The 26,328-nt window shown below is 58.5% G+C and overlaps 1 protein-coding gene across 1 annotated transcript; it reads right to left on the bottom strand.

The window, feature by feature from the left end:
• Window positions 1-7,510: 7,510 nt before the first annotated feature.
• Window positions 7,511-26,087, bottom strand: tex261 (testis expressed 261; the record flags this gene model as incomplete). Its single annotated transcript, XM_070874267.1, has 3 exons — window positions 25,903-26,087; window positions 16,013-16,092; window positions 7,511-7,664 (listed from the first exon to the last, which is right to left on the bottom strand). Coding segments are annotated over exons 1-3 (304 nt in total), but the record flags the coding sequence as incomplete, so codon positions are not given.
• Between the last annotated feature and the right edge of the window lie 241 nt (window positions 26,088-26,328).

Raw genomic sequence — 26,328 nt, 5'->3', positions numbered from 1 at the left:
GGGAGTCGGGGGGATGGGGTGGGGGGGGAGTCGAGTGGGGGGGGAAGTCGAGTGGGGGGGGAGTCGAGTGGGGGGGAGTCGAGTGGGGGGAGTCGAGTGGGGGGGGAGTCGAGTGGGGGGGGAGTCGAGTGGGGAGGGAGTCGAGTGGGGGGGGAGTCGAGTGGGGGGGGAGTCGAGTGGGGGGGGAGTCGAGTGGGGGGGAGTCGAGTGGGGGGGAGTCGAGTGGGGGGGAGTCGAGTGGGGGGGGAGTCGAGTGGGGGGGGAGTCGAGTGGGGGGGGAGTCGAGTGGGGGGGGAGTCGAGTGGGGGGGGAGTCGAGTGGGGGGGGAGTCGAGTGGGGGGGAGTCGAGTGGGGGGGGAGTCGAGTGGGGGGGAGTCGAGTGGGGGGGGAGTCGAGTGGGGGGGGAGTCGAGTGGGGGGGGGAGTCGAGTGGGGGGGGAGTCGAGTGGGGGGGGAGTCGAGTGGGGGGGGGAGTCGAGTGGGGGGGGAGTCGAGTGGGGGGGGAGTCGAGTGGGGGGGGGAGTCGAGTGGGGGGGGAGTCGAGTGGGGGGGGAGTCGAGTGGGGGGGGAGTCGAGTGGGGGGGGAGTCGAGTGGGGGGGGGAGTCGAGTGGGGGGGGAGTCGAGTGGGGGGGGAGTCGAGTGGGGGGGGAGTCGAGTGGGGGGGGAGTCGAGTGGGGGGGGAGTCGAGTGGGGGGGGAGTCGAGTGGGGGGGGAGTCGAGTGGGGGGGGAGTCGAGTGGGGGGGGAGTCGAGTGGGGGGGGAGTCGAGTGGGGGGGGAGTCGAGTGGGGGGGGAGTCGAGTGGGGGGGGAGTCGAGTGGGGGGGGAGTCGAGTGGGGGGGGAGTCGAGTGGGGGGGGAGTCGAGTGGGGGGGGAGTCGAGTGGGGGGGGAGTCGAGTGGGGGGGGAGTCGAGTGGGGGGGGATGGGAGGTCGAGTGGGGGGGAGTCGAGTGGGGGGGGAGTCGAGTGGGGGGGGAGTCGAGTGGGGGGGGAGTCGAGTGGGGGGGGAGTCGAGTGGGGGGGAGTCGAGTGGGGGGGGAGTCGAGTGGGGGGGGAGTCGAGTGGGGGGGGAGTCGAGTGGGGGGGAGTCGAGTGGGGGGGGAGTCGAGTGGGGGGGAGTCGAGTGGGGGGGGAGTCGAGTGGGGGGGGAGTCGAGTGGGGGGGGAGTCGAGTGGGGGGGAGTCGAGTGGGGGGGGAGTCGAGTGGGGGGGGAGTCGAGTGGGGGGGAGTCGAGTGGGGGGGGAGTCGAGTGGGGGGGGAGTCGAGTGGGGGGGGAGTCGAGTGGGGGGGGAGTCGAGTGGGGGGGGAGTCGAGTGGGGGGGGAGTCGAGTGGGGGGGGAGTCGAGTGGGGGGGGGAGTCGAGTGGGGGGGGAGTCGAGTGGGGGGGAGTCGAGTGGGGGGGGAGTGGAGTGGGGGGGGAGTCGAGTGGGGGGGGAGTGGAGTGGGGGGGGAGTCGAGTGGGGGGGAGTGGAGTGGGGGGGAGTCGAGTGGGGGGAGGGAGTGGGGGGGGAGTGGAGTGGGGGGGGAGTGGAGTGGGGGGCAGGGGAGTGGAGTGGGGGGCAGGGGAGTGGAGTGGGGGGCAGGGGAGTGGAGTGGATGGGGAGGGGAGTGGAGTGGGGGGGGAGTGGAGTGGGGGCGGGGAGTGGAGTGGGGGGCAGGGGAGTGGAGTGGGGGAGGGGAGTGGAGTGGGGGCAGGGGAGTGGAGTGGGGGGAGGGGAGTGGAGTGGGGGGCAGGGGGAGTGGAGTGGGGGGCAGGGGAGTGGAGTGGGGGGCAGGGGAGTGGAGTGGGCAGGGGAGTGGAGTGGGGGCAGGGGAGTGGAGTGGGGGGCAGGGGAGTGGAGTGGGGGGCAGGGGAGTGGAGTGGGGGCAGGGGAGTGGAGTGGGGGGCAGGGGAGTGGAGTGGGGGGCAGGGGAGTGGAGTGGGGGCAGGGGAGTGGAGTGGGGGGCAGGGGAGTGGAGTGGGGGGCAGGGGAGTGGAGTGGGGGGCAGGGGAGTGGAGTGGGGGCAGGGGAGTGGAGCGGGGGGCAGGGGAGTGGAGTGGGGGGCAGGGGAGTGGAGCGGGGGGCAGGGGAGTGGAGTGGGGGGCAGGGGAGTGGAGCGGGGGGCAGGGGAGTGGAGCGGGGGGCAGGGGAGTGGAGCGGGGGCAGGGGAGTGGAGCGGGGGGCAGGGGAGTGGAGCGGGGGGCAGGGGAGTGGAGTGGGGGGCAGGGGAGTGGAGCGGGGGGCAGGGGAGTGGAGCGGGGGCAGGGGAGTGGAGCGGGGGGCAGGGGAGTGGAGCGGGGGCAGGGGAGTGGAGCGGGGGGCAGGGGAGTGGAGCGGGGGGCAGGGGAGTGGAGCGGGGGGCAGGGGAGTGGAGCGGGGGGCAGGGGAGTGGAGCGGGGGGCAGGGGAGTGGAGCGGGGGGCAGGGGAGTGGAGCGGGGGGCAGGGGAGTGGAGCGGGGGGCAGGGGAGTGGAGCGGGGGCAGGGGAGTGGAGCGGGGGGCAGGGGAGTGGAGCGGGGGGCAGGGGAGTGGAGCGGGGGGCAGGGGAGTGGAGCGGGGGGCAGGGGAGTGGAGCGGGGGCAGGGGAGTGGAGCGGGGGGCAGGGGAGTGGAGCGGGGGGCAGGGGAGTGGAGCGGGGGGCAGGGGAGTGGAGCGGGGGGCAGGGGAGTGGAGCGGGGGGCAGGGGAGTGGAGCGGGGGGCAGGGGAGTGGAGCGGGGGGCAGGGGAGTGGAGCGGGGGGCAGGGGAGTGGAGCGGGGGGCAGGGGAGTGGAGCGGGGGGCAGGGGAGTGGAGCGGGGGGCAGGGGAGTGGAGCGGGGGGCAGGGGAGTGGAGCGGGGGGCAGGGGAGTGGAGCGGGGGGCAGGGGAGTGGAGCGGGGGGCAGGGGAGTGGAGCGGGGGGCAGGGGAGTGGAGCGGGGGGCAGGGGAGTGGAGCGGGGGGCAGGGGAGTGGAGCGGGGGGCAGGGGAGTGGAGCGGGGGGCAGGGGAGTGGAGCGGGGGGCAGGGGAGTGGAGCGGGGGGCAGGGGAGTGGAGCGGGGGGCAGGGGAGTGGAGCGGGGGGCAGGGGAGTGGAGCGGGGGGCAGGGGAGTGGAGCGGGGGGCAGGGGAGTGGAGCGGGGGGCAGGGGAGTGGAGCGGGGGGCAGGGGAGTGGAGCGGGGGGCAGGGGAGTGGAGCGGGGGGCAGGGGAGTGGAGCGGGGGGCAGGGGAGTGGAGCGGGGGGCAGGGGAGTGGAGCGGGGGGCAGGGGAGTGGAGCGGGGGGCAGGGGAGTGGAGCGGGGGGCAGGGGAGTGGAGCGGGGGGCAGGGGAGTGGAGCGGGGGGCAGGGGAGTGGAGCGGGGGGCAGGGGAGTGGAGCGGGGGGCAGGGGAGTGGAGCGGGGGGCAGGGGAGTGGAGCGGGGGGCAGGGGAGTGGAGCGGGGGGCAGGGGAGTGGAGCGGGGGCAGGGGAGTGGAGCGGGGGGCAGGGGAGTGGAGCGGGGGGCAGGGGAGTGGAGCGGGGGGCAGGGGAGTGGAGCGGGGGGCAGGGGAGTGGAGCGGGGGGCAGGGGAGTGGAGCGGGGGGCAGGGGAGTGGAGCGGGGGGCAGGGGAGTGGAGCGGGGGGCAGGGGAGTGGAGCGGGGGGCAGGGGAGTGGAGCGGGGGGCAGGGGAGTGGAGCGGGGGGCAGGGGAGTGGAGCGGGGGGCAGGGGAGTGGAGCGGGGGGCAGGGGAGTGGAGCGGGGGGCAGGGGAGTGGAGCGGGGGGCAGGGGAGTGGAGCGGGGGGCAGGGGAGTGGAGCGGGGGGCAGGGGAGTGGAGCGGGGGGCAGGGGAGTGGAGCGGGGGGCAGGGGAGTGGAGCGGGGGGCAGGGGAGTGGAGCGGGGGGCAGGGGAGTGGAGCGGGGGGCAGGGGAGTGGAGCGGGGGGCAGGGGAGTGGAGCGGGGGGCAGGGGAGTGGAGCGGGGGGCAGGGGAGTGGAGCGGGGGGCAGGGGAGTGGAGCGGGGGGCAGGGGAGTGGAGCGGGGGGCAGGGGAGTGGAGCGGGGGGCAGGGGAGTGGAGCGGGGGGCAGGGGAGTGGAGCGGGGGGCAGGGGAGTGGAGCGGGGGGCAGGGGAGTGGAGCGGGGGGCAGGGGAGTGGAGCGGGGGGCAGGGGAGTGGAGCGGGGGGCAGGGGAGTGGAGCGGGGGGCAGGGGAGTGGAGCGGGGGGCAGGGGAGTGGAGCGGGGGGCAGGGGAGTGGAGCGGGGGGCAGGGGAGTGGAGCGGGGGGCAGGGGAGTGGAGCGGGGGGCAGGGGAGTGGAGCGGGGGGCAGGGGAGTGGAGCGGGGGGCAGGGGAGTGGAGCGGGGGGCAGGGGAGTGGAGCGGGGGGCAGGGGAGTGGAGCGGGGGGCAGGGGAGTGGAGCGGGGGGCAGGGGAGTGGAGCGGGGGGCAGGGGAGTGGAGCGGGGGGCAGGGGAGTGGAGCGGGGGGCAGGGGAGTGGAGCGGGGGGCAGGGGAGTGGAGCGGGGGGCAGGGGAGTGGAGCGGGGGGCAGGGGAGTGGAGCGGGGGGCAGGGGAGTGGAGCGGGGGCAGGGGAGTGGAGCGGGGGGCAGGGGAGTGGAGCGGGGGGCAGGGGAGTGGAGCGGGGGGCAGGGGAGTGGAGCGGGGGGCAGGGGAGTGGAGCGGGGGGCAGGGGAGTGGAGCGGGGGGCAGGGGAGTGGAGCGGGGGGCAGGGGAGTGGAGCGGGGGGCAGGGGAGTGGAGCGGGGGGCAGGGGAGTGGAGCGGGGGGCAGGGGAGTGGAGCGGGGGGCAGGGGAGTGGAGCGGGGGGCAGGGGAGTGGAGCGGGGGGCAGGGGAGTGGAGCGGGGGGCAGGGGAGTGGAGCGGGGGGCAGGGGAGTGGAGCGGGGGGCAGGGGAGTGGAGCGGGGGGCAGGGGAGTGGAGCGGGGGGCAGGGGAGTGGAGCGGGGGGCAGGGGAGTGGAGCGGGGGGCAGGGGAGTGGAGCGGGGGCAGGGGAGTGGAGCGGGGGGCAGGGGAGTGGAGCGGGGGGCAGGGGAGTGGAGCGGGGGGCAGGGGAGTGGAGCGGGGGGCAGGGGAGTGGAGCGGGGGGCAGGGGAGTGGAGCGGGGGGCAGGGGAGTGGAGCGGGGGGCAGGGGAGTGGAGCGGGGGGCAGGGGAGTGGAGCGGGGGGCAGGGGAGTGGAGCGGGGGGCAGGGGAGTGGAGCGGGGGGCAGGGGAGTGGAGCGGGGGGCAGGGGAGTGGAGCGGGGGGCAGGGGAGTGGAGCGGGGGGCAGGGGAGTGGAGCGGGGGGCAGGGGAGTGGAGCGGGGGGCAGGGGAGTGGAGCGGGGGGCAGGGGAGTGGAGCGGGGGGCAGGGGAGTGGAGCGGGGGGCAGGGGAGTGGAGCGGGGGGCAGGGGAGTGGAGCGGGGGGCAGGGGAGTGGAGCGGGGGGCAGGGGAGTGGAGCGGGGGGCAGGGGAGTGGAGCGGGGGGCAGGGGAGTGGAGCGGGGGGCAGGGGAGTGGAGCGGGGGGCAGGGGAGTGGAGCGGGGGGCAGGGGAGTGGAGCGGGGGGCAGGGGAGTGGAGCGGGGGGCAGGGGAGTGGAGCGGGGGGCAGGGGAGTGGAGCGGGGGGCAGGGGAGTGGAGCGGGGGGCAGGGGAGTGGAGCGGGGGGCAGGGGAGTGGAGCGGGGGGCAGGGGAGTGGAGCGGGGGGCAGGGGAGTGGAGCGGGGGGCAGGGGAGTGGAGCGGGGGGCAGGGGAGTGGAGCGGGGGGCAGGGGAGTGGAGCGGGGGGCAGGGGAGTGGAGCGGGGGGCAGGGGAGTGGAGCGGGGGGCAGGGGAGTGGAGCGGGGGGCAGGGGAGTGGAGCGGGGGGCAGGGGAGTGGAGCGGGGGGCAGGGGAGTGGAGCGGGGGGCAGGGGAGTGGAGCGGGGGGCAGGGGAGTGGAGCGGGGGGCAGGGGAGTGGAGCGGGGGGCAGGGGAGTGGAGCGGGGGGCAGGGGAGTGGAGCGGGGGGCAGGGGAGTGGAGCGGGGGGCAGGGGAGTGGAGCGGGGGGCAGGGGAGTGGAGCGGGGGGCAGGGGAGTGGAGCGGGGGGCAGGGGAGTGGAGCGGGGGGCAGGGGAGTGGAGCGGGGGGCAGGGGAGTGGAGCGGGGGGCAGGGGAGTGGAGCGGGGGGCAGGGGAGTGGAGCGGGGGGCAGGGGAGTGGAGCGGGGGGCAGGGGAGTGGAGCGGGGGGCAGGGGAGTGGAGCGGGGGGCAGGGGAGTGGAGCGGGGGGCAGGGGAGTGGAGCGGGGGGCAGGGGAGTGGAGCGGGGGGCAGGGGAGTGGAGCGGGGGGCAGGGGAGTGGAGCGGGGGGCAGGGGAGTGGAGCGGGGGGCAGGGGAGTGGAGCGGGGGGCAGGGGAGTGGAGCGGGGGGCAGGGGAGTGGAGCGGGGGGCAGGGGAGTGGAGCGGGGGGCAGGGGAGTGGAGCGGGGGGCAGGGGAGTGGAGCGGGGGGCAGGGGAGTGGAGCGGGGGGCAGGGGAGTGGAGCGGGGGGCAGGGGAGTGGAGCGGGGGGCAGGGGAGTGGAGCGGGGGGCAGGGGAGTGGAGCGGGGGGCAGGGGAGTGGAGCGGGGGGCAGGGGAGTGGAGCGGGGGGCAGGGGAGTGGAGCGGGGGGCAGGGGAGTGGAGCGGGGGGCAGGGGAGTGGAGCGGGGGGCAGGGGAGTGGAGCGGGGGGCAGGGGAGTGGAGCGGGGGGCAGGGGAGTGGAGCGGGGGGCAGGGGAGTGGAGCGGGGGGCAGGGGAGTGGAGCGGGGGGCAGGGGAGTGGAGCGGGGGGCAGGGGAGTGGAGCGGGGGGCAGGGGAGTGGAGCGGGGGGCAGGGGAGTGGAGCGGGGGGCAGGGGAGTGGAGCGGGGGGCAGGGGAGTGGAGCGGGGGGCAGGGGAGTGGAGCGGGGGGCAGGGGAGTGGAGCGGGGGGCAGGGGAGTGGAGCGGGGGGCAGGGGAGTGGAGCGGGGGACAGGGGAGTGGAGCGGGGGGCAGGGGAGTGGAGCGGGGGGCAGGGGAGTGGAGCGGGGGGCAGGGGAGTGGAGCGGGGGGCAGGGGAGTGGAGCGGGGGGCAGGGGAGTGGAGCGGGGGGCAGGGGAGTGGAGCGGGGGGCAGGGGAGTGGAGCGGGGGGCAGGGGAGTGGAGCGGGGGGCAGGGGAGTGGAGCGGGGGGCAGGGGAGTGGAGCGGGGGGCAGGGGAGTGGAGCGGGGGGCAGGGGAGTGGAGCGGGGGGCAGGGGAGTGGAGCGGGGGGCAGGGGAGTGGAGCGGGGGGCAGGGGAGTGGAGCGGGGGGCAGGGGAGTGGAGCGGGGGGCAGGGGAGTGGAGCGGGGGGCAGGGGAGTGGAGCGGGGGGCAGGGGAGTGGGGGGGAGGGGAGTGGAGCGGGGGGCAGGGGAGTGGGGGGGAGGGGAGTGGAGTGGGGGGGAGGGGAGAGGGGGAGGGTGTGGGGGTGGGGGAGGGGGAGTGTCATTGAGCTGCTGCCCGTATACCCGCCACAATCATGCGTTGATGAGCCGATTAGCAAGTAAGGCGACAGGATGATACAGGAAGCTGTGTGATGGGTACTTACCGCAGGACAGTATAAAATTGGGTGATGTGAGCAGGATGTAGGGGAAGGTCTGTAAAAGACCAAAGTAGACGAGGTTTGTGAAGAGTCCGACTCCAATCATTAACATGGGGAAATTCTCGAAGAGGTAGAGACCAACCAGCACTCCCGTGGAGAACTGAGGAGTCAAGAAAGAGATTTGAAGACAAACAACTTGCATATGTAGTTCACCTTTAATGTACAAACACAGCAGTAAATCGGGTTACAGCAAGTCTACAGCACAGTCACAGGCCACTCGGCCCAGCCGTTGCATGTCGGTGTTTATTCTCCACTCCAGCCCCCTCCCACCGCTCTTCATCTCACCCCATCAACACATCCTTCTATTCCTTTCCCCCATGTGTTTATCCAGCCTCCCCTTAAATACATCGATACTATTCGCCTCAACCCCTCCCTGTGCCAGCGAGTTCTACATTCTCACCCCTCTCTGGGTAAAGAAGTTTCTCCTGAATTCCCCATTGGATTTATTAGTGACCGTCTTATATTTATGGCCGCTAGTTCTGGTCTCGCCCACAAGTGGAAACTCTCTCTACATCTACCAGATTAAACCCTTTCATTGTCTTAAAGGCTCTATCAGGTCACTCCCTCAACCTTCTCGTTTCTAGAGAAAAGGGCCCCAGTCTGTTCAGTCATTCCTGGTGGTTGAAACCTCCCAGTTCTGGCATCATGCGAGTAAATCTTTTTTGCACCTGCTTCTGAGCTCCTATATTCTTTGGAGATATGGAGACCAGAACTGTGCTCAGTGCTCCAAATGTGGTCTAACTGAGGTATATGGAGACCAGAATTGTGCTCAGTGCTCAAAGTGTGGTTTAACCCAGGTATATAGAGACCAGAACTGTGCACAGTGCTCCAAGTGTGGTCTAACCGAGGTATATCGAGACTGGAACTGTGCACAGTGCTCCAAGTGTGGTCTAACTAAGGTATATAGAGACCAGAACTGTGCACAGTGCTCCAAGTGTGGTCTAACCCAGGTATATGTAGACCGGAACTGTGCTCAGTGCTCCAAGTGTGGTCTAACCGAGGTATATAGAGACCGGAACTGTGCTCAGTGCTCCAAGTGTGGTCTAACCGAGGTGTAGAGAGACCGGAACTGTGCTCAGTGCTCCAAGTGTGGTCTAACCCAGGTATATAGAGACCGGAACTGTGCTCAGTGCTCCAAGTGTGGTCTAACCGAGGTGTATAGAGACCAGAACTGTGCTCAGTGCTCCAAGTGTGGTCTAACCGAGGTGTATAGAGACCAGAACTGTGCTCAGTGCTCCAAGTGTGGTCTAACCCAGGTATATAGAGACCGGAACTGTGCTCAGTGCTCCAAGTGTGGTCTAACCCAGGTATATAGAGACCAGAACTGTGCTCAGTGCTCCAAGTGTGGTCTAACCCAGGTGTATAGAGACCAGAACTGTGCTCAGTGCTCCAAGTGTGGTCTAACCCAGGTATATAGAGACCGGAACTGTGCTCAGTGCTCCAAGTGTGGTCTAACCCAGGTATATAGAGACCAGAACTGTGCTCAGTGCTCCAAGTGTGGTCTAACCCAGGTATATAGAGACCAGAACTGTGCTCAGTGCTCCAAGTGTGGTCTAACCCAGGTATATAGAGACCAGAACTGTGCTCAGTGCTCCAAGTGTGGTCTAACCGAGGTGTATAGAGGCCAGAACTGTGCTCAGTGCTCCAAGAGGGGTCTAACCCAGGTATATAGTGACCGGAACTGTGCTCAGTGCTCCAAGTGTGGTCTAACCGAGGTGTATAGAGGCCAGAACTGTGCTCAGTGCTCCAAGTGTGGTCTAACCGAAGTGTATAGAGACCAGAACTGTGCTCAGTGCTCCAAGTGTGGTCTAACCCAGGTATATAGAGACCAGAACTGTGCTCAGTGCTCCAAGTGTGGTCTAACTGAGGTGTATAGAGGCCAGAACTGTGCTCAGTGCTCCAAGTGTGGTCTAACCGAGGTGTATAGAGGCCAGAACTGTGCTCAGTGCTCCAAGAGGGGTCTAACTGGCCGAGACACTTCACAGCGAGAGAAATGGGCACCAAGCGGCATTGGGAGAGCGAGGCCGAAGCAGCTCAAGACTCTGACAACAACTGTAGAGTGACAATACGGGGAGTGGAAGCAAGGGGGAGAGAACATAAGAACTAGGAGCAGGAGTCGGTCATTCGGCCGCTCGAGCCTGCTCCGCCATTCAATAAGGTCATGGCTGATCTTTGACCTCAACTCCACTTTCCCACCCAATCCCCATATCCCTTGATTCCCTTAATATCCAAAAATTTATCGATCTCTGTCTTGAATATGCTCTCAGACTGAGCCTCCGCAGCCCTCTGGGGCAGAGAATTCCAGAGATTCACCACCCTCTGAGTGAGGAGGTTTCTCCTCAGCTCAGACCTAAATGGCCGATCCCTTATTCTGAGACTGTAACCCCTGGTTCTAGACTCCCCAGCCAGGGAAACATCCTCCCGGCATCTACCCTGAAGCCCTGTAAGAATTTTGTATGTTTCAATGAGATCACCTAAACTCTAGAGAATATAGAATCATAGAAATTTACAGCACGGAAGGAGGCCATTTGGCCCATCGTGTCCATGCCGGCCGACCAAGAACTATCCAGCCTAATCTCACTTTCCAGCTCTCGGTCCGTAGCCCTGCAGGTTACGGCACTTCAAGCCAACTATTTTTTAAATGTGGTGAGGGTTTCTGCCTCTACCACCCTTTCAGGCAGTGAGTTCCAGACCCCCACCACCCTCTGGGTGAAGAAATTTCCCTTCAAATCCTCCCCCCAATTACTTTAAATCTATGCCCCCTGGTTGTTGACCCCTCTGCCAAGGGAAATAGGTCCTTCCTATCCACTCTATCCAGGCCCCTCATAATTTTATATACCTCAATCAGGAGTCCCCTCAGCCTCCTCTGTTCCAAAGAAAACAGACCCAGCATCTCCAATCTTTCCTCATCGCTAAAATTCTCCAGTCCAGGCAACATTCTTGTAAATCTCCTCTGTACCCTCTCCAGTGCAATCACATCTTTCCTGTAATGTGGTGACCAGAACTGCACGCAGTACTCCAGCTGTGGCCTAACTAGTGTTTTATACAGTTCAAGCATAACTTCCTTGCTCTTGTATTCTATATCTCGACTAATAAAGGCAAGTATTCCGTATGCCTTCTTAACCACCTTATCTACCTGGCCTGCTACCTTCAGGGATCTGTGGACCTGCACTCCAAGGTTCCTTTGTTCCTCTACACTTCTCAGTGTCCTACCATTTAATGTGTATTCCCTTGCCTTGTTAGACCGTCCCAGGCATTATCTCACACTTATCTGGATTGAATTCCATTTGCCACTGTTCTGCCCACCTGACCAGTTCATTGATATCCTCCTGCAGTCAGCAGCTTTCTGCTTCATTATCAACCACACGGCCGATTTTAGTGTCATCTGCAAACTTCTTAATCATACCCCAACATTCAAGACCAAGTCATTGATATTCACCACAAAAAGCAAGGGACCCAACACTGAGCCCTGCGGAACCCCACTGGATACAGCCTTCCAGTCACAAAAACACCCATCAACCATTACCCTTTGCTTCCTGTCTCTGAGCCAATTTTGGATCCAACTTGCCACTTTGCCCTGGATCCCAGGGGCTTTTACTTTCGTGACCAGTCTGCCATGTGGGACCTTATCAAAAGCTTTGATAAAATCCATATACACTACATCGTACGCACTGCCCTCATCGACCCTCCTGGTTACCTCCTCAAAAAATTCAATCAAGTTAGTCAGACACGACCTTCCCGTAACAAATTCATGCTGACTGTCCTTGATTAATCTGTGTCTTTCCAAATGAAGATTTATCCTGTCCCTCAGGATTTTTTCCAATAATTGTCCCACCACTGAGGTTAGGCTGACTGGCCTGTAAATGCCTAGTCTACTCAATCTCTCCTCATAGGACAATCTTCCCATCCCAGGAATCAGTCTGGCGAACCTTTGTTGCACTCCCTCAATGGCAAGTATATCCTTCCTTAGGTACGGAGACCAAAACTGGTGCTGAACAGGTGCAGTCTCACCAGGGCCCTGTATAATTGCAGTACGACGTCTTTACTCTTATACTCAAATCCTCTTTAATAAAGGCCAACATACAATTTGCTCTCTTAACTGCTTGCTGTACCAGCATGTTAACTTTCAATGATTCGTGTACAAGGACACCTAGGGTTCTCACCATTTAAACAATACTCTGCTTTTCTATTTTCCCTACCAAAGTGGATAACTTCACATTTCCCCACATTATATTCAATTTGCCATATTCTTGCCCACTCACTTAGCCTGCCTATATCCCCTTCAAGTCTCTGCATTCTCCCGAGGGCATGGAATGGCGTGTAGGGGCCAGGAGACTGCAGTGGTAGGATGGGACAAGGCCTTAGAGAGGGGTTCAATTTGACATGATTGGGAGGGGGTAGGCTTACAGGCGGGGGAGACGGAGTGCAGACAGACCACGAATTCTGGACGGTCGAGGTTTGGGGAACATAAGAAATAGGAGCAGGAGTCGACCATTTGGCCCCTCGAGCCTGCTCTGTCATTCAATACAAACATGGCTGATCTGATCATGGGCTCAGCTCCCCATAACCCTTGACTCCCTTATCGCTTGAGGCGGGGAGAGGGGAGAGGGAACACACCATGGTGGGCACAAGGGGAAACATAGAAACATAGAAAATAGGTGCAGGAGTAGGCCATTCGGCCCTTTGAGCCTGCACCGCCATTCAATATGATCATGGCTGATCATTCACCTCAGTACCCCATTCCTGCTTTCTCTCCATACCCCTTGATCCCTTTAGCCGTAAGGGCCACATCTAACTCCCTCTTGAATATATCTAACGAACTGGCCTTTCTGTGGTAGAGAATTCCACAGGTTCACCACTCTCTGGGTGAAGAAGTTTCTCCTCAACTCGGTCCTAAATGGCTTACCCCTTATCCTTAGACTGTGACCCCTGGTTCTGGACTTCCCCAACATCGGGAACATTCTTCCTGCATCTAACCTGTCCAGTCCCGTCAGAATTTTATATGTTTCTATGAGATCCCCTCTCATCCTTCTAAATTCCAGTGAGTACCAGCCTAGTCAATCCAGTCTTTCTCCATATGTCAGACCCGCCTTTCCGAGGTGGAGTGACAGGGGAGGATGGTGCGGGGACTGAGGGTTGGTGCGGTGGAGAGTGGTATGTGGCTGGAAGCTCTGCTGCAGATTAAGCAGCACCTGGTTCAGCCTCAGCGGGCGGCTGTTCCCGGGTTGGTGGCAACGGATTTTGTGGGTGTCGAAGGGGGTCAGAGGCCGTAACCAGGGATGGGGAATAAACGCCAGCCTTGCCCTTGCCATCGGCATAGACAGACTGGTGAATGGGCAGACACTTAAAGACTTGGATGTATTCAACATCTTTCATGACCACCTGACATCTAAAAGCGCTTCACAGCCAATGAAATACTTTTGGAGTGTAGTCACTGTTGTAATCTGGGAAACGCGGCAGCCAATTTGTGCACAGCAAGCTCCCAGAAGCAGCAATGTGGCAACGGCCAGATAATCTGTTTTTTTTGTTACGTCGATTGAGGGATAAATAGTGGCCAGGACACCGGGGTTAACTCCCCTGCTCTTCTTCGATATAGTGCTGTGGGATCTTTTACGTCCACCTGAGAGAGCAGACGGGGCTTCAGTTTAACGCCTCATCTGAAAGATGGCACCTCCGACTGTGCAGTACTCCCTCAGTACTGGCACGGAGTGTCAGCCTGGATTTTTTGTGCTCAAGTTCCTGGAGTGGGATTTGAACCCACAACCTTCTGACTCAAGAGGATAGAGTGCTGCCCACTGAGCCACAGCTGACATGAAATATAATCTAAATGGCACTATTTTGAGGGGATGCAAGAACAGAGGGACCTGTTCACAAATCTTTGCAGGTGGCAGGGTAAGTTGATGAGGCGGTTAAGAAAGCGAATGGTATACCTGGCTTTGTAAATAGGGCCATGGAGTTAATAAATCGTGCTAAACCTTTACAGATCTCTGGTCAGGCCTCAGCTGGAGTAGTGTGTCCAATTGTGGGCACCACACTTTAGGCAGGATGTAAGGCCTTGTAAAGGGTACAGAGGAGGTTTGCCAGGATGATACCAAGTATGAAGGGGTTCAGTTATGTGGAGAGATTGGAGAAGCTGAGATTGTTCTCCTTAGAGCAGAGAAGGTTAAGGGCAGATTTAATAAAGAGATTCAAAATAACGAGCAGTTTTGATAGAGCAAGCAGGGAGAAGCAGTTTCCTCTGGCAAGTGGGTCGACAACCAGAGGTCATCGATTGAAAATAATTGGCAAAGCAACGAGAGCTGAAATTCGGTGAAGTTTTTTCACACAGAGGGCTGTTATGACCTGGGATGCACTACCTGAAAGGGTGATGCAATCAGATTTCATAGGGATTATTATAGGAACACAGGAACAGGAAGAGGCCATTCAGCCCCTCGAGACTGTTACACAGGAACAGGAGGAGGCCATTCAGCCCCTCGAGACTGTTACACAGGAACAGGAGGAGGCCATTCAGCCCCTCGAGACTGTTACACAGGAACAGGAGGAGGCCATTCAGCCCCTCGAGACTGTTACACAGGAACAGGAGGAGGCCATTCAGCCCCTCGAGACTGTTACACAGGAACAGGAGGAGGCCATTCAGCCCCTCGAGCCTGTTACACAGGAACAGGAGGAAGCCATTCAGCCCCTCGAGACTGTTACACAGGAACAGGAGGAGGCCATTCAGCCCCTCGAGCCTGTTACACAGGAACAGGAGGTGGCCATTCAGCCCCTCGAGCCCGTTCTGCCATTCAATGAGATCAAGGCCTTGTACAGGGCCTTGGTGAGGCCACACCTGGAGTATTGTGTACAGTTTTGGTCTCCTAACCTGAGGAAGGACATTCTTGCTATTGAGGGAGTGCAGCGAAGGTTCACCAGACTGATTCCCGGGATGGCGGGACTGACCTATCAAGAAAGACTGGATCAACTGGGCTTGTATTCACTGGAGTTCAGAAGAATGAGAGGGGACCTCATAGAAACGTTTAAAATTCTGACGGGGTTAGACAGGTTAGATGCAGGAAGAATGTTCCCAATGTTGGGGAAGTCCAGAACCAGGGGACACAGTCTAAGGATAAGGGGGAAGCCATTTAGGACCGAGATGAGGAGGAATTTCTTCACCCAGAGAGTGGTGAACCTGTGGAATTCTCTACCACAGAAAGTTGTTGAGGCCAATTCACTAAATATATTCAAAAAGGAGTTAGATGAAGTCCTTACTACTAGGGGAATCAAGGGGTATGGTGAGAAAGCAGGAATGGGGTACTGAAGTTGCATGTTCAGCCATGAACTCATTGAATGGCGGTGCAGGCTAGAAGGGCCGAATGGCCTACTCCTGCACCTATTTTCTATGTTTCTATGTTTCTATGGCTAATCTGCGACCTAACTCCATATACCCGCCTTTGGCCCATATCCCTTAATACCTTTGGTTAACAAAAAGCTATCAAGCTCAGATTTAAAATTAACAACTGATCTAGCATCAATTGCCGTTTGGGGAAGAGAGTTCCAAACCTCTACCACCCTTTGTGTGTAGATGTGTTTTCTAATTTCACTCCTGAAAGGTCTGGCTCTAATGTTTAGACTCTGACCCCTAGTCCTACCAGCGGGAATAGTCTTTCTACCCTATCTGTTCCCCTTAATATCCTGAAAACATTGATCAGAGCACCTCTTAACCTTCTAAATTCCGGGGAATACAACCCTAGTTTGTGTAATCTCCCCTCGTAACTTAACCCTTGAAGTCCGAGTATCATTTCAAAAGGCAATTGGACCTGTATTTGAAGAGGACCAATTTGCAGGGTTGTGGGGAAAGAGGTGGAGAGCGGCACTAATTGGACAGCCCTTTCAAAGAGCCAGCACTGGCGCGATGGGCTGAATGGCCTCCTTCTGTCCTGTACCATTCGAAGACCCATGAGCTAAAATGGGGCATGCAAAGGGAGCTTTACTCTTCAGGACCATCCTGGACCGGTACCTTAAACAGGATACAGGACGTTCCGTGCAGAGGAAAGCAACACAGGTCTCTGCCAACCGCTTGGGTTTGAACGACAATCCCACAGCTTCACGGACAGGTTTACTAACACCAGCTTTAATTTCCCACATTTACTGATACGAATTCCAATTCTCAAATGGCTATGCTCGGATTTGAACTTGCATTCTGTGGATTACTAGTCCGGTAACATAACCACTACCGTATCCATCTGTGAAGGAATCGCTGCGCAGTGATCAGGAGAGGGAACCCCAGTTACCCTGTTTGCTCTGGGTCCCACTCTCCCAGTTCAAACATGGACCTCCGCCACCCCCCTCCCCCACCCCGTGCACACAGTCCCCCTCCCCATAGCTCAAAGCCCCCCCTCCCCACTCACAGCTCCACTCCCCCTCCCTCCCCCCCACCCCCCCCCCCCCCGTCACGAGCAAGACACTCACCCATATCATATACTTGATGATACGACTGGTGATGACTGTGTATTCTTCTATTAACTCTGCCAGATAGTACAAGCCAGCGGCTGTTGATAGAGAGAGACACACATTATATACCGGCAACACTGTCCATTGCAAGGGGGACAGAAAGGGAGGGGGGGCGGGGGTCAGGGAAAAAGGGAGAGAAGCTCAAATTCTGGAGGCCGCGCTCTTAACAAAATACAGAGACGTCCATTGATGCCAGTCAGATCAGCCATGATCTTATTGAATGGCGGAGAAGGCTCGAGGGGCCAAATGGCCGAACTCCTGCTCCTATTTTCTATGTTTCTATGTTACTCCTGTTCCTATTTCTTATGATACATATTACACAGGATATACGGCACAGAAATTTAGCCAAACCAGTCCGTGCCGGTGTTTATGCTCCACCGAGCCTCCTCCAACCCCTCTTCATCTCCCGCTATCAGCATAACCCTCTATTCTCTTTCTCCCTCATGTGCTTGTCGAGTCTCCCTTTAAACGCATCTACGCTATTCAACGCAACTACTCCCTGTGGTCGCAAGTTCCACATTCTCGCCACTCTCTGGGTAATGTGGCTAAAACACTGTAGCTATGTTACATCATCATCATAGGCAGTCCCTCAGAATCGAGGAAGACTTGCTTCCACTCTAAAAGTGAGTTCTCAGGTGACTGTACAGTCCAATACGGGAATTACAGTCTCTGTCACAGGTGGGACAGACAGTGGTTGAAGGAAAGGGTGGGTGGGACTGGTTTGCCGCACGCTCCTTCCGCTGCCTGCGCTTGGTTTCTGCATGCTCTCGGCGACGAGACTCGAGGTGCTCAGCGCCCTCCCGGATGCACTTCCTCCACTTAGGGCGGTCTTTGGCCAGGGACTCCCAGGTGTCGGTGGGGATGTTGCACTTTATCAGGGAGGCTTTGAGGGTGTCCTTGTAACGTTTCCTCTGCCCACCTTTGGCTCGTTTGCCGTGAAGGAGTCCCGAGTAGAGTGCTTGCTTTGGGAGTCTCGTGTGGGAATGCGGACAATGTGGCTATGTTACAAGTCGCGATGGGAAGCTTTGCCAAAACAACAGAAGCAGAGTGTCAGCAGTCAATACAGAACAGTTGGTATAATGACGTTTCATGACACCTTGTTACAGAGGCAGTGGTTAAAGATGAAACCTTGTGACAGAGGCAATGGGCAAACAGTTGAGATAACAGAATACATCTACTGAGCGCTTACGTGATTAGCAATTGACAGATGCTCAGATGCTGATCACGTAAGCTCTTAGATTGTCAACTGTCTAGTTTCGCTTCCGCTTGATTACGTATAAATACATTGCCACGACTACTGTAAAGGAGTGTCGTCGGACTTGACTTCGGGATGCTGAACACACTCCCCTGCATGCTTGAATTAAGGAATTCTTGTATCGTGAACTTCAAGTTGTGTTTTTTCCCACAACACTGGGTAAAAAAGTTTCTCCTGAATTCCCTATTGGATTTATCTTATATTTATGGCCCCGAGTTCTGGTCTCCCCCCAAAAGTGGAAACATCTTCTCTACGTCTACCCTATCAAACCCTTTCATTATCAGAAAGACGTGTATCAGATCACCCTCACCAAGAGCCCCAGCATTGCCAGCCAGTTACAATCTCTCAGTATCGATATTTATTGCACCTACTTAAGGGCACCACAGCTCTGGTCTCGCCCGCAAGTAAACACCATGCCTTGCGACACAGAAACATTCTGAGGGGCTTCACGCACAATCAACCAAATCGGCCTTGAAAAAAGATTTGTCTCGGCATCTGGGTGATGCTGCCATTTATGGCCCATCTTGGAGGTTGTGGGGATGGGCCTCAGGCCTGGGACTGTGGGACGGGGCGGCCCCGGGGCTGTGGAACGGTGGGGCGCCCCGGGGCTGGGGGTCCGGGAGGGGGGGGGCCCGGGGCTGGGGGTCCGGGAGGGGGGGGGCCCGGGTCTGGGAAGGGGGGAGGTCCCGGGACTGGGGGTCCGGGGGGGGGCCCGGGACTGGGGGTCCGGGCCCAGGGACTGGGGGTCCGGGATTGGGGGTCCAGGGACTGGGGGTCCGGTGGGACCCCGGGACTGGGGGTCCGGGCCTCGGCCCTGTGACGATTCAATCACTCAGGCGAATGGAGCAGCCAGACCCCAAAATACTGCAGGAGCCTCAAGCAGTTTTCTGATGATACTGGTGAAGGGAAGAAAATTAGTCTGTGCGTTTCCCCTGAATTCACAGGATTGTAAACTTTAACATTACCCTCTAACTGTTACTGTACCCATCTCTGGGACAGCTTGCAAAATGCTGCAGCCAAGTCACAGGCAAGAGATTCAATCAACGTCATTTTTAAAAATAATTGACCTGGGCTTTATTAGTATTTAATCAGCTCATCTTATTTTAAACTTGTATCTAGCCCTGAATCAATCCAAACCTAATCCCACTGCCCCGCTCTCTCCGCATAGCCAGTATCAGTCATTGAAGGTTGGCATGCAGGTACAGCAGGCGGTTAAGAAAGCAAATGGCATGTTGGCCTTCATAGCGAGGGGATTTGAGTACAGGGGCAGGGAGGTGTTACTACAGTTGTACAGGGCCTTGGTGATGCCACACCTGGAGTATTGTGTATAGTTTTGGTCTCCTAACCTGAGGAAGGACATTCTTGCTATTGAGGGAGTGCAGCGAAGGTTCACCAGACTGATTCCCGGGATGGTGGGACTGACCTATCAAGAAAGACTGGATCAACTGGGCTTGTATTCACTGGAGTTCAGAAGAATGAGAGGGGACCTCATAGAAACGTTTAAAATTCTGATGGGTTTAGACAGGTTAGATGCAGGAAGAATGTTCCCAATGTTGGGGAAGTCCAGAACTAGGGGTCACAGTCTAAGGATAAGGGGTAAGCCATTTAGGACCGAGATGAGGAGGAATTTCTTCACCCAGAGAGTGGTGAACCTGTGGAATTCTCTACCACAGAAAGTTGTTGAGGCCAATTCACTAAATATATTCAAAAAGGAGTTAGATGTAGTCTTTACTACTAGGGGGATCAAGGGGTATGGCGAGAAAGCAGGAATGGGGTACTGAAGTTGCATGTTCAGCCATGAACTCATTGAATGGCGGTGCAGGCTAGAAGGGCCGAATGGCCTACTCCTGCACCTATTTTCTATGTTTCTATGCTATCAATCCCAAACTAATCCCACTGCCCCACTCTCTCCGCATAGCCCAGTATCAATCCCAAACTAATCTCACTGCCCCGCTCTCTCCGCATAGCCCAGTATCAATCCCAAACTAATCTCACTGCCCCACTCTCTCCCCATAGCCCTGTATCAATCCCAAACTAATCCCACTGCCCCGCTCTCTCCCCATAGCCCTGTATCAATCCCCAAACTAATCCCACTGCCCCACTCTCTCCGCATAGCCCAGTATCAATCCCAAACTAATCTCACTGCCCCGCTCTCTCCGCATAGCCCAGTATCAATCCCAAACTAATCCCACTGCCCCGCTCTCTCCCCATAGCCCAGTATCAATTCCAAACTAATCTCACTGCCCGCTTTCTCCCCATAGCCCAGTATCAATCCCAAACTAATCTCACTGCCCTGCTCTCTCTCCATAACCCAGTATCAATCCCAAACTAATCTCACTGCCCTACTCTCTCCCCATAGCCCAGTATCAATCCCAAACTAATCTCACTGCCCCGCTCTCTCCGCATAGCCCAGTATCAATCCCAAACTAATCTCACTGCCCCGCTCTCTCCGCATAGCCCAGTATCAATCCCAAACTAATCCCACTGCCCCGCTCTCTCCATAGCCCTGTATCAATCCCCAAACTAATCCCACTGCCCCGCTCTCTCCATAGCCCTGTATCAATCCCAAACTAATCCCACTGCCCCGCTCTCTCCATAGCCCTGTATCAATCCCCAAACTAATCCCACTGCCCTGCTCTCTCCATAGCCCTGTATCAATCCCAAACTAATCCCACTGCCCTGCTCTCCCCATAGCCCTGTATCAATCCCAAACTAATCCCACTGCCCCGCTCTCTCCCCATAGCCCTGTATCAATCCCAAACTAATCCCACTGCCCCGCTCTCTCCATAGTCCTGTATCAATCCCAAACTAATCCCACTGCCCCGCTCTCTCCCCATAGCACTGTATCAATCCCAAACTAATCCCACTGCCCCGCTCTCTCCATAGTCCTGTATCAATCCCAAACTAATCCCACTGCCCCGCTCTCTCCCCATAGCACTGTATCAATCCCAAACTAATCCCACTGCCCCGCTCTCTCCATAGTCCTGTATCAATCCCAAACTAATCCCACTGCCCCGCTCTCTCCCCACAGCACTGTATCAATCCCAAACTAATCCCACTGCCCCGCTCTCTCCATAGTCCTGTATCAATCCCAAACTAATCCCACTGCCCCGCTCTCTCCCCATAGCACTGTATCGATCCCAAACTAATCCCACTGCCCCGCTCTCTCCATAGTCCTGTATCAATCCCAAACTAATCCCACTGCCCCGCTCTCTCCCCATAGCACTGTATCAATCCCAAACTAATCCCACTGCCCCGCTCTCTCCCCATAGCACTGTATCAATCCCAAACTAATCCCACTGCCCTGCTCTCTCCCCATAGCCCTGTATCAATCCCAAACTAATCCCACTGCCCCGCTCTCTCCATAGTCCTGTATCAATCCCAAACTAATCCCACTGCCCCGCTCTCTCCCCATAGCACTGTATCAATCCCAAACTAATCCCAATGCCCCGCTCTCCCCATAGCCCAGTATCAATCCCAAACTAATCCCACTGCCCCGCTCTCTCCATAGCCCTGTGTCAATCCCCAAACTAATCCCACTGCCCCGCTCTCTCCATAGCCCTGTATCAATCCCAAACTAATCCCACTGCCCCGCTCTCTCCATAGCCCTGTATCAATCCCCAAACTAATCCCACTGCCCTGCTCTCTCCATAGCCCTGTATCAATCCCAAACTAATCCCACTGCCCTGCTCTCCCCATAGCCCTGTATCAATCCCAAACTAATCCCACTGCCCCGCTCTCTCCCCATAGCCCTGTATCAATCCCAAACTAATCCCACTGCCCCGCTCTCTCCATAGTCCTGTATCAATCCCAAACTAATCCCACTGCCCCGCTCTCTCCCCATAGCACTGTATCAATCCCAAACTAATCCCACTGCCCCGCTCTCTCCATAGTCCTGTATCAATCCCAAACTAATCCCACTGCCCCGCTCTCTCCCCATAGCACTGTATCAATCCCAAACCTATCCCACTGCCCCGCTCTCTCCCCATAGCCCTGTATCAATCCCAAACTAATCCCACTGCCCCGCTCTCTCCCCATAGCACTGTATCAATCCCAAACTAATCCCACTGCCCCGCTCTCTCCATAGTCCTGTATCAATCCCAAACCTATCCCACTGCCCCGCTCTCTCCCCATAGCACTGTATCAATCCCAAACTAATCCCACTGCCCCGCTCTCTCCCCATAGCACTGTATCAATCCCAAACTAATCCCACTGCCCTGCTCTCTCCCCATAGCCCTGTATCAATCCCAAACTAATCCCACTGCCCCGCTCTCTCCATAGTCCTGTATCAATCCCAAACTAATCCCACTGCCCCGCTCTCTCCCCATAGCACTGTATCAATTCCAAACTAATCCCACTGCCCCGCTCTCTCCCCATAGCACTGTATCAATTCCAAACTAATCCCACTGCCCCGCTCTCTCCCCATAGCCCAGTATCAATCCCAAACTAATCCCACTGCCCCGCTCTCTCCCCATAGCCCAGTATCAATCCCAAACTAATCCCACTGCCCCGCTCTCCCCATAGCCCAGTATCAATCCCAAACTAATCCCACTGCCCCGCTCTCTCCCCATAGCCCAGTATCAATCCCAAACTAATCCCACTGCCCCGCTCTCTCCCCATAGCGCAGTATCAATCCCAAACTAATCTCACTGCCCCGCTCTCTCCATAGCCCTGTATCAATCCCAAACTAATCCCACTGCCCCGCTCTCTCCATAGCCCTGTATCAATCCCAAACTAATCCCACTGCCCCGCTCTCTCCCCATAGCACTGTATCAATCCCAAACTAATCTCACTGCCCCGCTCTCTCCATAGCCCTGTATCAATCCCAAACTAATCCCACTGCCCCGCTCTCTCTCCATAGCCCTGTATCAATCCCAAACTAATCTCACTGCCCCGCTCTCTCCATAGCCCTGTATCAATCCCAAACTAATCTCACTGCCCCGCTCTCTCTCCATAGCCCTATATCCTCTGCTGCTTCAAATATTTCTCCAATTTTCTCTGAAAGGAATCAATGATCTTTGCTCCAATCTATTGAAAGCCATTCCAGGCTGCAATAATTCTCTTTGAACATAAGAACATAAGAACTAGGAACAGAAGTCGGTCATTCAGCCCCACGAGCCTGCTCTGCCATTCTATAAGATCATGGCTGATCTGCAATCTCAATTCCACTGTCCCCATATTCCTCGATTCCCCTAAAGTCCAATCCAGCCCCCACAGCCCTCTGGGGCAGAGAATTCCAAAGATTCACAGCCCTTTGAGTGAAGACATTCCACCTCATCTCAGTCCTAAATGGCCGACCCCTTATCCTGAGACTGTGCCCGCCAGTTCTAGACCCTCCAGCCCGGGGGAAACAACCTCTCAGCATCTACCCTGTCAATCCCTCTCAGAATCGGATATGTTTCAATGCGATCACACCTCATTCACAGAATCCTAGAACGGTTACAGCACAGAGGGGGACCATTCGGCCCGTCGAGCCCGTGCCGGCTCTCTGCAAGAGCACCTCAGCCAGTCCCACTCCCCCCGCCCTTTCCCCGTAGCCCTGCAAATTTTTTACCTTCAGGTACTTATCCAACTCCCTTTTAAAAGCCACAAATGACTTTGCTTCCACCATCCTAAGTAATCTTGCATCCCAGATCCTAAGCACTCGTATAAAAAATATTTCCTCATGGTTCTTCCAATCACCTTAAATCTCTGTCCTCCAGCCTACCTACATAACTCAAGTGCCCCATCCCTGGAATCATGCTTGTAAATCTTTTCTGCACCCTCTCTAATGCCTTCACATCCTTGCTAAAGTTCCTAAAGTGTGCCCAGAATTGGACACAATACTCCAGTTGAGGCCGAACCAGTGATTTATAAAGATTCATCATAACTTCCTTGCGTTTGTACTCTATGCCTCTATTTATGAAGCCTAGGATCCCATCTGCCTTGTTAACCACTTTCTCAACCTGCCCTGCCACCTTCAATGATTTGTGACACACACCCCCGGTCACTCTGTTCATGCACCCCCTTTAGGATTGTACCCTTTAGTTTATATTGCCTCTCCTCATTCTTTCTACCAAAATGTATCACTTCGCACTTTTCTGCGTTAAATTTTATCTGCCATGTGTCCGCCTATTCCACCACTCTATCTCTATCCTCCTCTCTATTTATTATACTTCCCATGCATCTGCAAATTTTGAAATTGTACCCTGTACATCCACATCCAAATCATTAATATATATCAGGAAAAGCAGTGGTCCCAGTACTGACCCCTGGGGAACACCACTGTATACCTCCCTCCAGTCCCAGAAACAACCGTTCACCACTACTATCTGTTTCCTGTCACTGAGACAATCTGTATCCATGCTGCCACTGTCAATTTACTCTGTCAGTCACCCATCTCAGGCCTAAATGGCCGACCCCTTATCCTGAGACTATGTCAATCCCCCTCAGAATCTTACAAGTTTCAATGAGATCACCTCTCATTCTTCTAAACTCCAGAGTATAGGCCCAATCTACCGATCTCATTAAAACATATAAGATTCTGAGGGGATTGACAGGGTAGATGCGGGGAGGATGTTTCCCCTGGCTGGAGAGTCTAGAACCAGGGGTCACAGTCTCAGAATAAGGGATCAGCCATTTAAGACTGAGATGAGGAGGAATTTCTTCACTCAGAGGGTTGTGACGCTTTGGAATTCGAAGAACATAAGAAATAGGAGCAGGATTAGGCCATTTGGCCCCTCAAGCCTGCTCCGCCATTCAATAAGATCTTGGCTGATTTGATCATGGACTCAGCTCCACTTCCCTGCCCGCTCCCCATAATCCGTTACTCCTTTATCGCTCAAAAATCTGTCTATCTCTGCCTTAAATATTTTCTGAGGAAAAGAGTGTTTGAAGACCAGACCCTCAAAACTGTCACCAAGCTCATGGTCTACAGGGCTGTGGTGATACCCACCCTCCTGTATGGCTGAGAGACATGGACCATGTACAGTAGACGCCTCAAGTCGCTGGACAAATACCACCAACTATGTCTTCGCAAGATCCTGCAAATCCCCTGGGAGGACAGACGCACCAACATTAACGTCTTCGTCCAGGCCAATATCCCCAGCATTGAAGCACTGACCACACTCGACCAGCTCCGCTGGGCAGGCCACATTGTCCGCATGCCAGACACGAGACTCCCAAAGCAAGCGCTCTACTCGGAATTCCTTCACAGCAAATGAGCCAAAGGTGGGCAGAGGAAACGTTACAAGGACACCCTCAAAGCCTCCCTGATAAAGTGTAACATCCCCACCGACACCTGGGAGTCCCTGGCCAAAGACCAATCCGCCCTAAGTGGAGGAAGAGCATCCGGGAGGGCACTGAGCACCTCGAGTCTCATCGCCGAGAGCATGCAGAAAGCAAGCGCCGGCAGAAATCAAGTGGCAGGGACTGTGGTTCTCGTATTGCACTGTTCAGCCACCTAAGAACGCATTTTATGAAGGGAAACAAGTCTTCCTCGATTCCGAGGGACTGCCTATGATGACGGTGAAATATATTCAATGACCCAGCCTCCACAGCTCTCTCAGGCAGAGAATTCCACAGAATTACAACTCTCAGAACAAATTCCTCCTCATCTCAGTTTTAAATGGGTGGCTCCTTATTCTAAGACTATGTCCCATTAAAAACATAAGAAATAGGAGCTGGATTAGGCCATTTGGCCCCTAGTTTTAGTTTCCCCTATGAGTGGAAGCATCCTCTCTGCATCCACCTTGTCGAGCCCCCTCATTATCTTATACGTTTCGATAAGATCACCTCTCATTCTTCTGAACTCCAATGAGTAGAGGCCCAACCTACTCAACCTTTCCTCATAAGTCAAGCCCCTCATCCCCAGAATCGACCCAATGAACCTTCTCCAAACAGCCTCCAAAGCAAGTATGTCCCTCCTTAAATACGGAGACCAAACCTGCACTGCATGGATATATTCAACGACCCAGAGAGCTGTGGAGGCTGGGTCAGTGAATATATCCATGGCGGACACGGACAGATTTGGGGGTGTCGGGGGGTGAAGTGCTATGGGGATCGGGCGGGAAGGTGGCCTTGAGGTTGGTGATCAGCCGTGATCCTATTGGCTGGCGGAGCGGTGTAACCCACTCCTGCTCCTTGTGCTGGGGGGGGCAATGGGACTTTGAAAGTTAGCGCCCCAACTTTCAGCTTCTCTGATTGGACGAGCTGCTCCTGGCTCAATCTACAGCGCCCTCTGATTGGCTGCTTTGCCCCTCCGCGAAGGACCAATGGAATTGCTGCTGCAAGCAGCTCCGCGATTGGCCCGGCTGCTGCAGTCTGATGTATGGGGCACGCTGATTGGCCGGACGGCTCACCGCCCGATGTGTGCGGCGCTGTGATTAGCTGGCGGCTCCCTGCCCCCCCCCTCCCCTCCTCCAACATCCCATAGTTGCCCCAGCTGGGGGTGAAATGTCCCCCCTCCCCCCCCCCGGCCGCCACACCGGGAGCCATGGCAACCACAGCGCGGGGGGGGGGGCGGGCCGGGGGAGGCCGCGCGGGGAGCCCCGGGCCCGGGTCAATCCCCCAGCCCCCGGCACCGGGCCCCGAGCCCCGGCCCCCGGGTACTCACCGATCCCCAGCGTGACGAAGGCGACCTGCAGCAGCAGCGACAGCCAGCTGAGGAGGTAGAGGAACCACATCGTGCTGCGCGGGGCCCGCCGCCTGGCACTGGGCGGGAATAAAACACCGACAGCCCGGCCTGGGAGAGCGGGGCGGGGCGGGAGGGCCAGGCCGCGGCCTCCCGGGACAGCGCCGCCGGCGGCGGGGAGGGGCAGTGACAGGGACAGGGCATCGAGACCTCCCGGGACAGCGCCACCGGCGGCGGCGGGGGGGCAGTGACAGGGCATCGAGACCTCCCGGGACAGCGCCGCCCGCGGCGGGGAGGGGCAGTGACAGGGCATCGAGACCTCCCGGGACAGCGCCGCCGGCGGCGCGGAGGGGCAGTGACAGGGCATCGAGACCTCCCGGGACAGCGCCGCCCGCGGCGGGGAGGGGC

Source organism: Pristiophorus japonicus, unplaced genomic scaffold (genome assembly GCF_044704955.1).
Source record: "Pristiophorus japonicus isolate sPriJap1 unplaced genomic scaffold, sPriJap1.hap1 HAP1_SCAFFOLD_748, whole genome shotgun sequence".
NCBI lineage: Eukaryota > Metazoa > Chordata > Chondrichthyes > Pristiophoridae > Pristiophorus > Pristiophorus japonicus.
This window is presented reverse-complemented; position numbering and strand designations above follow the sequence as displayed.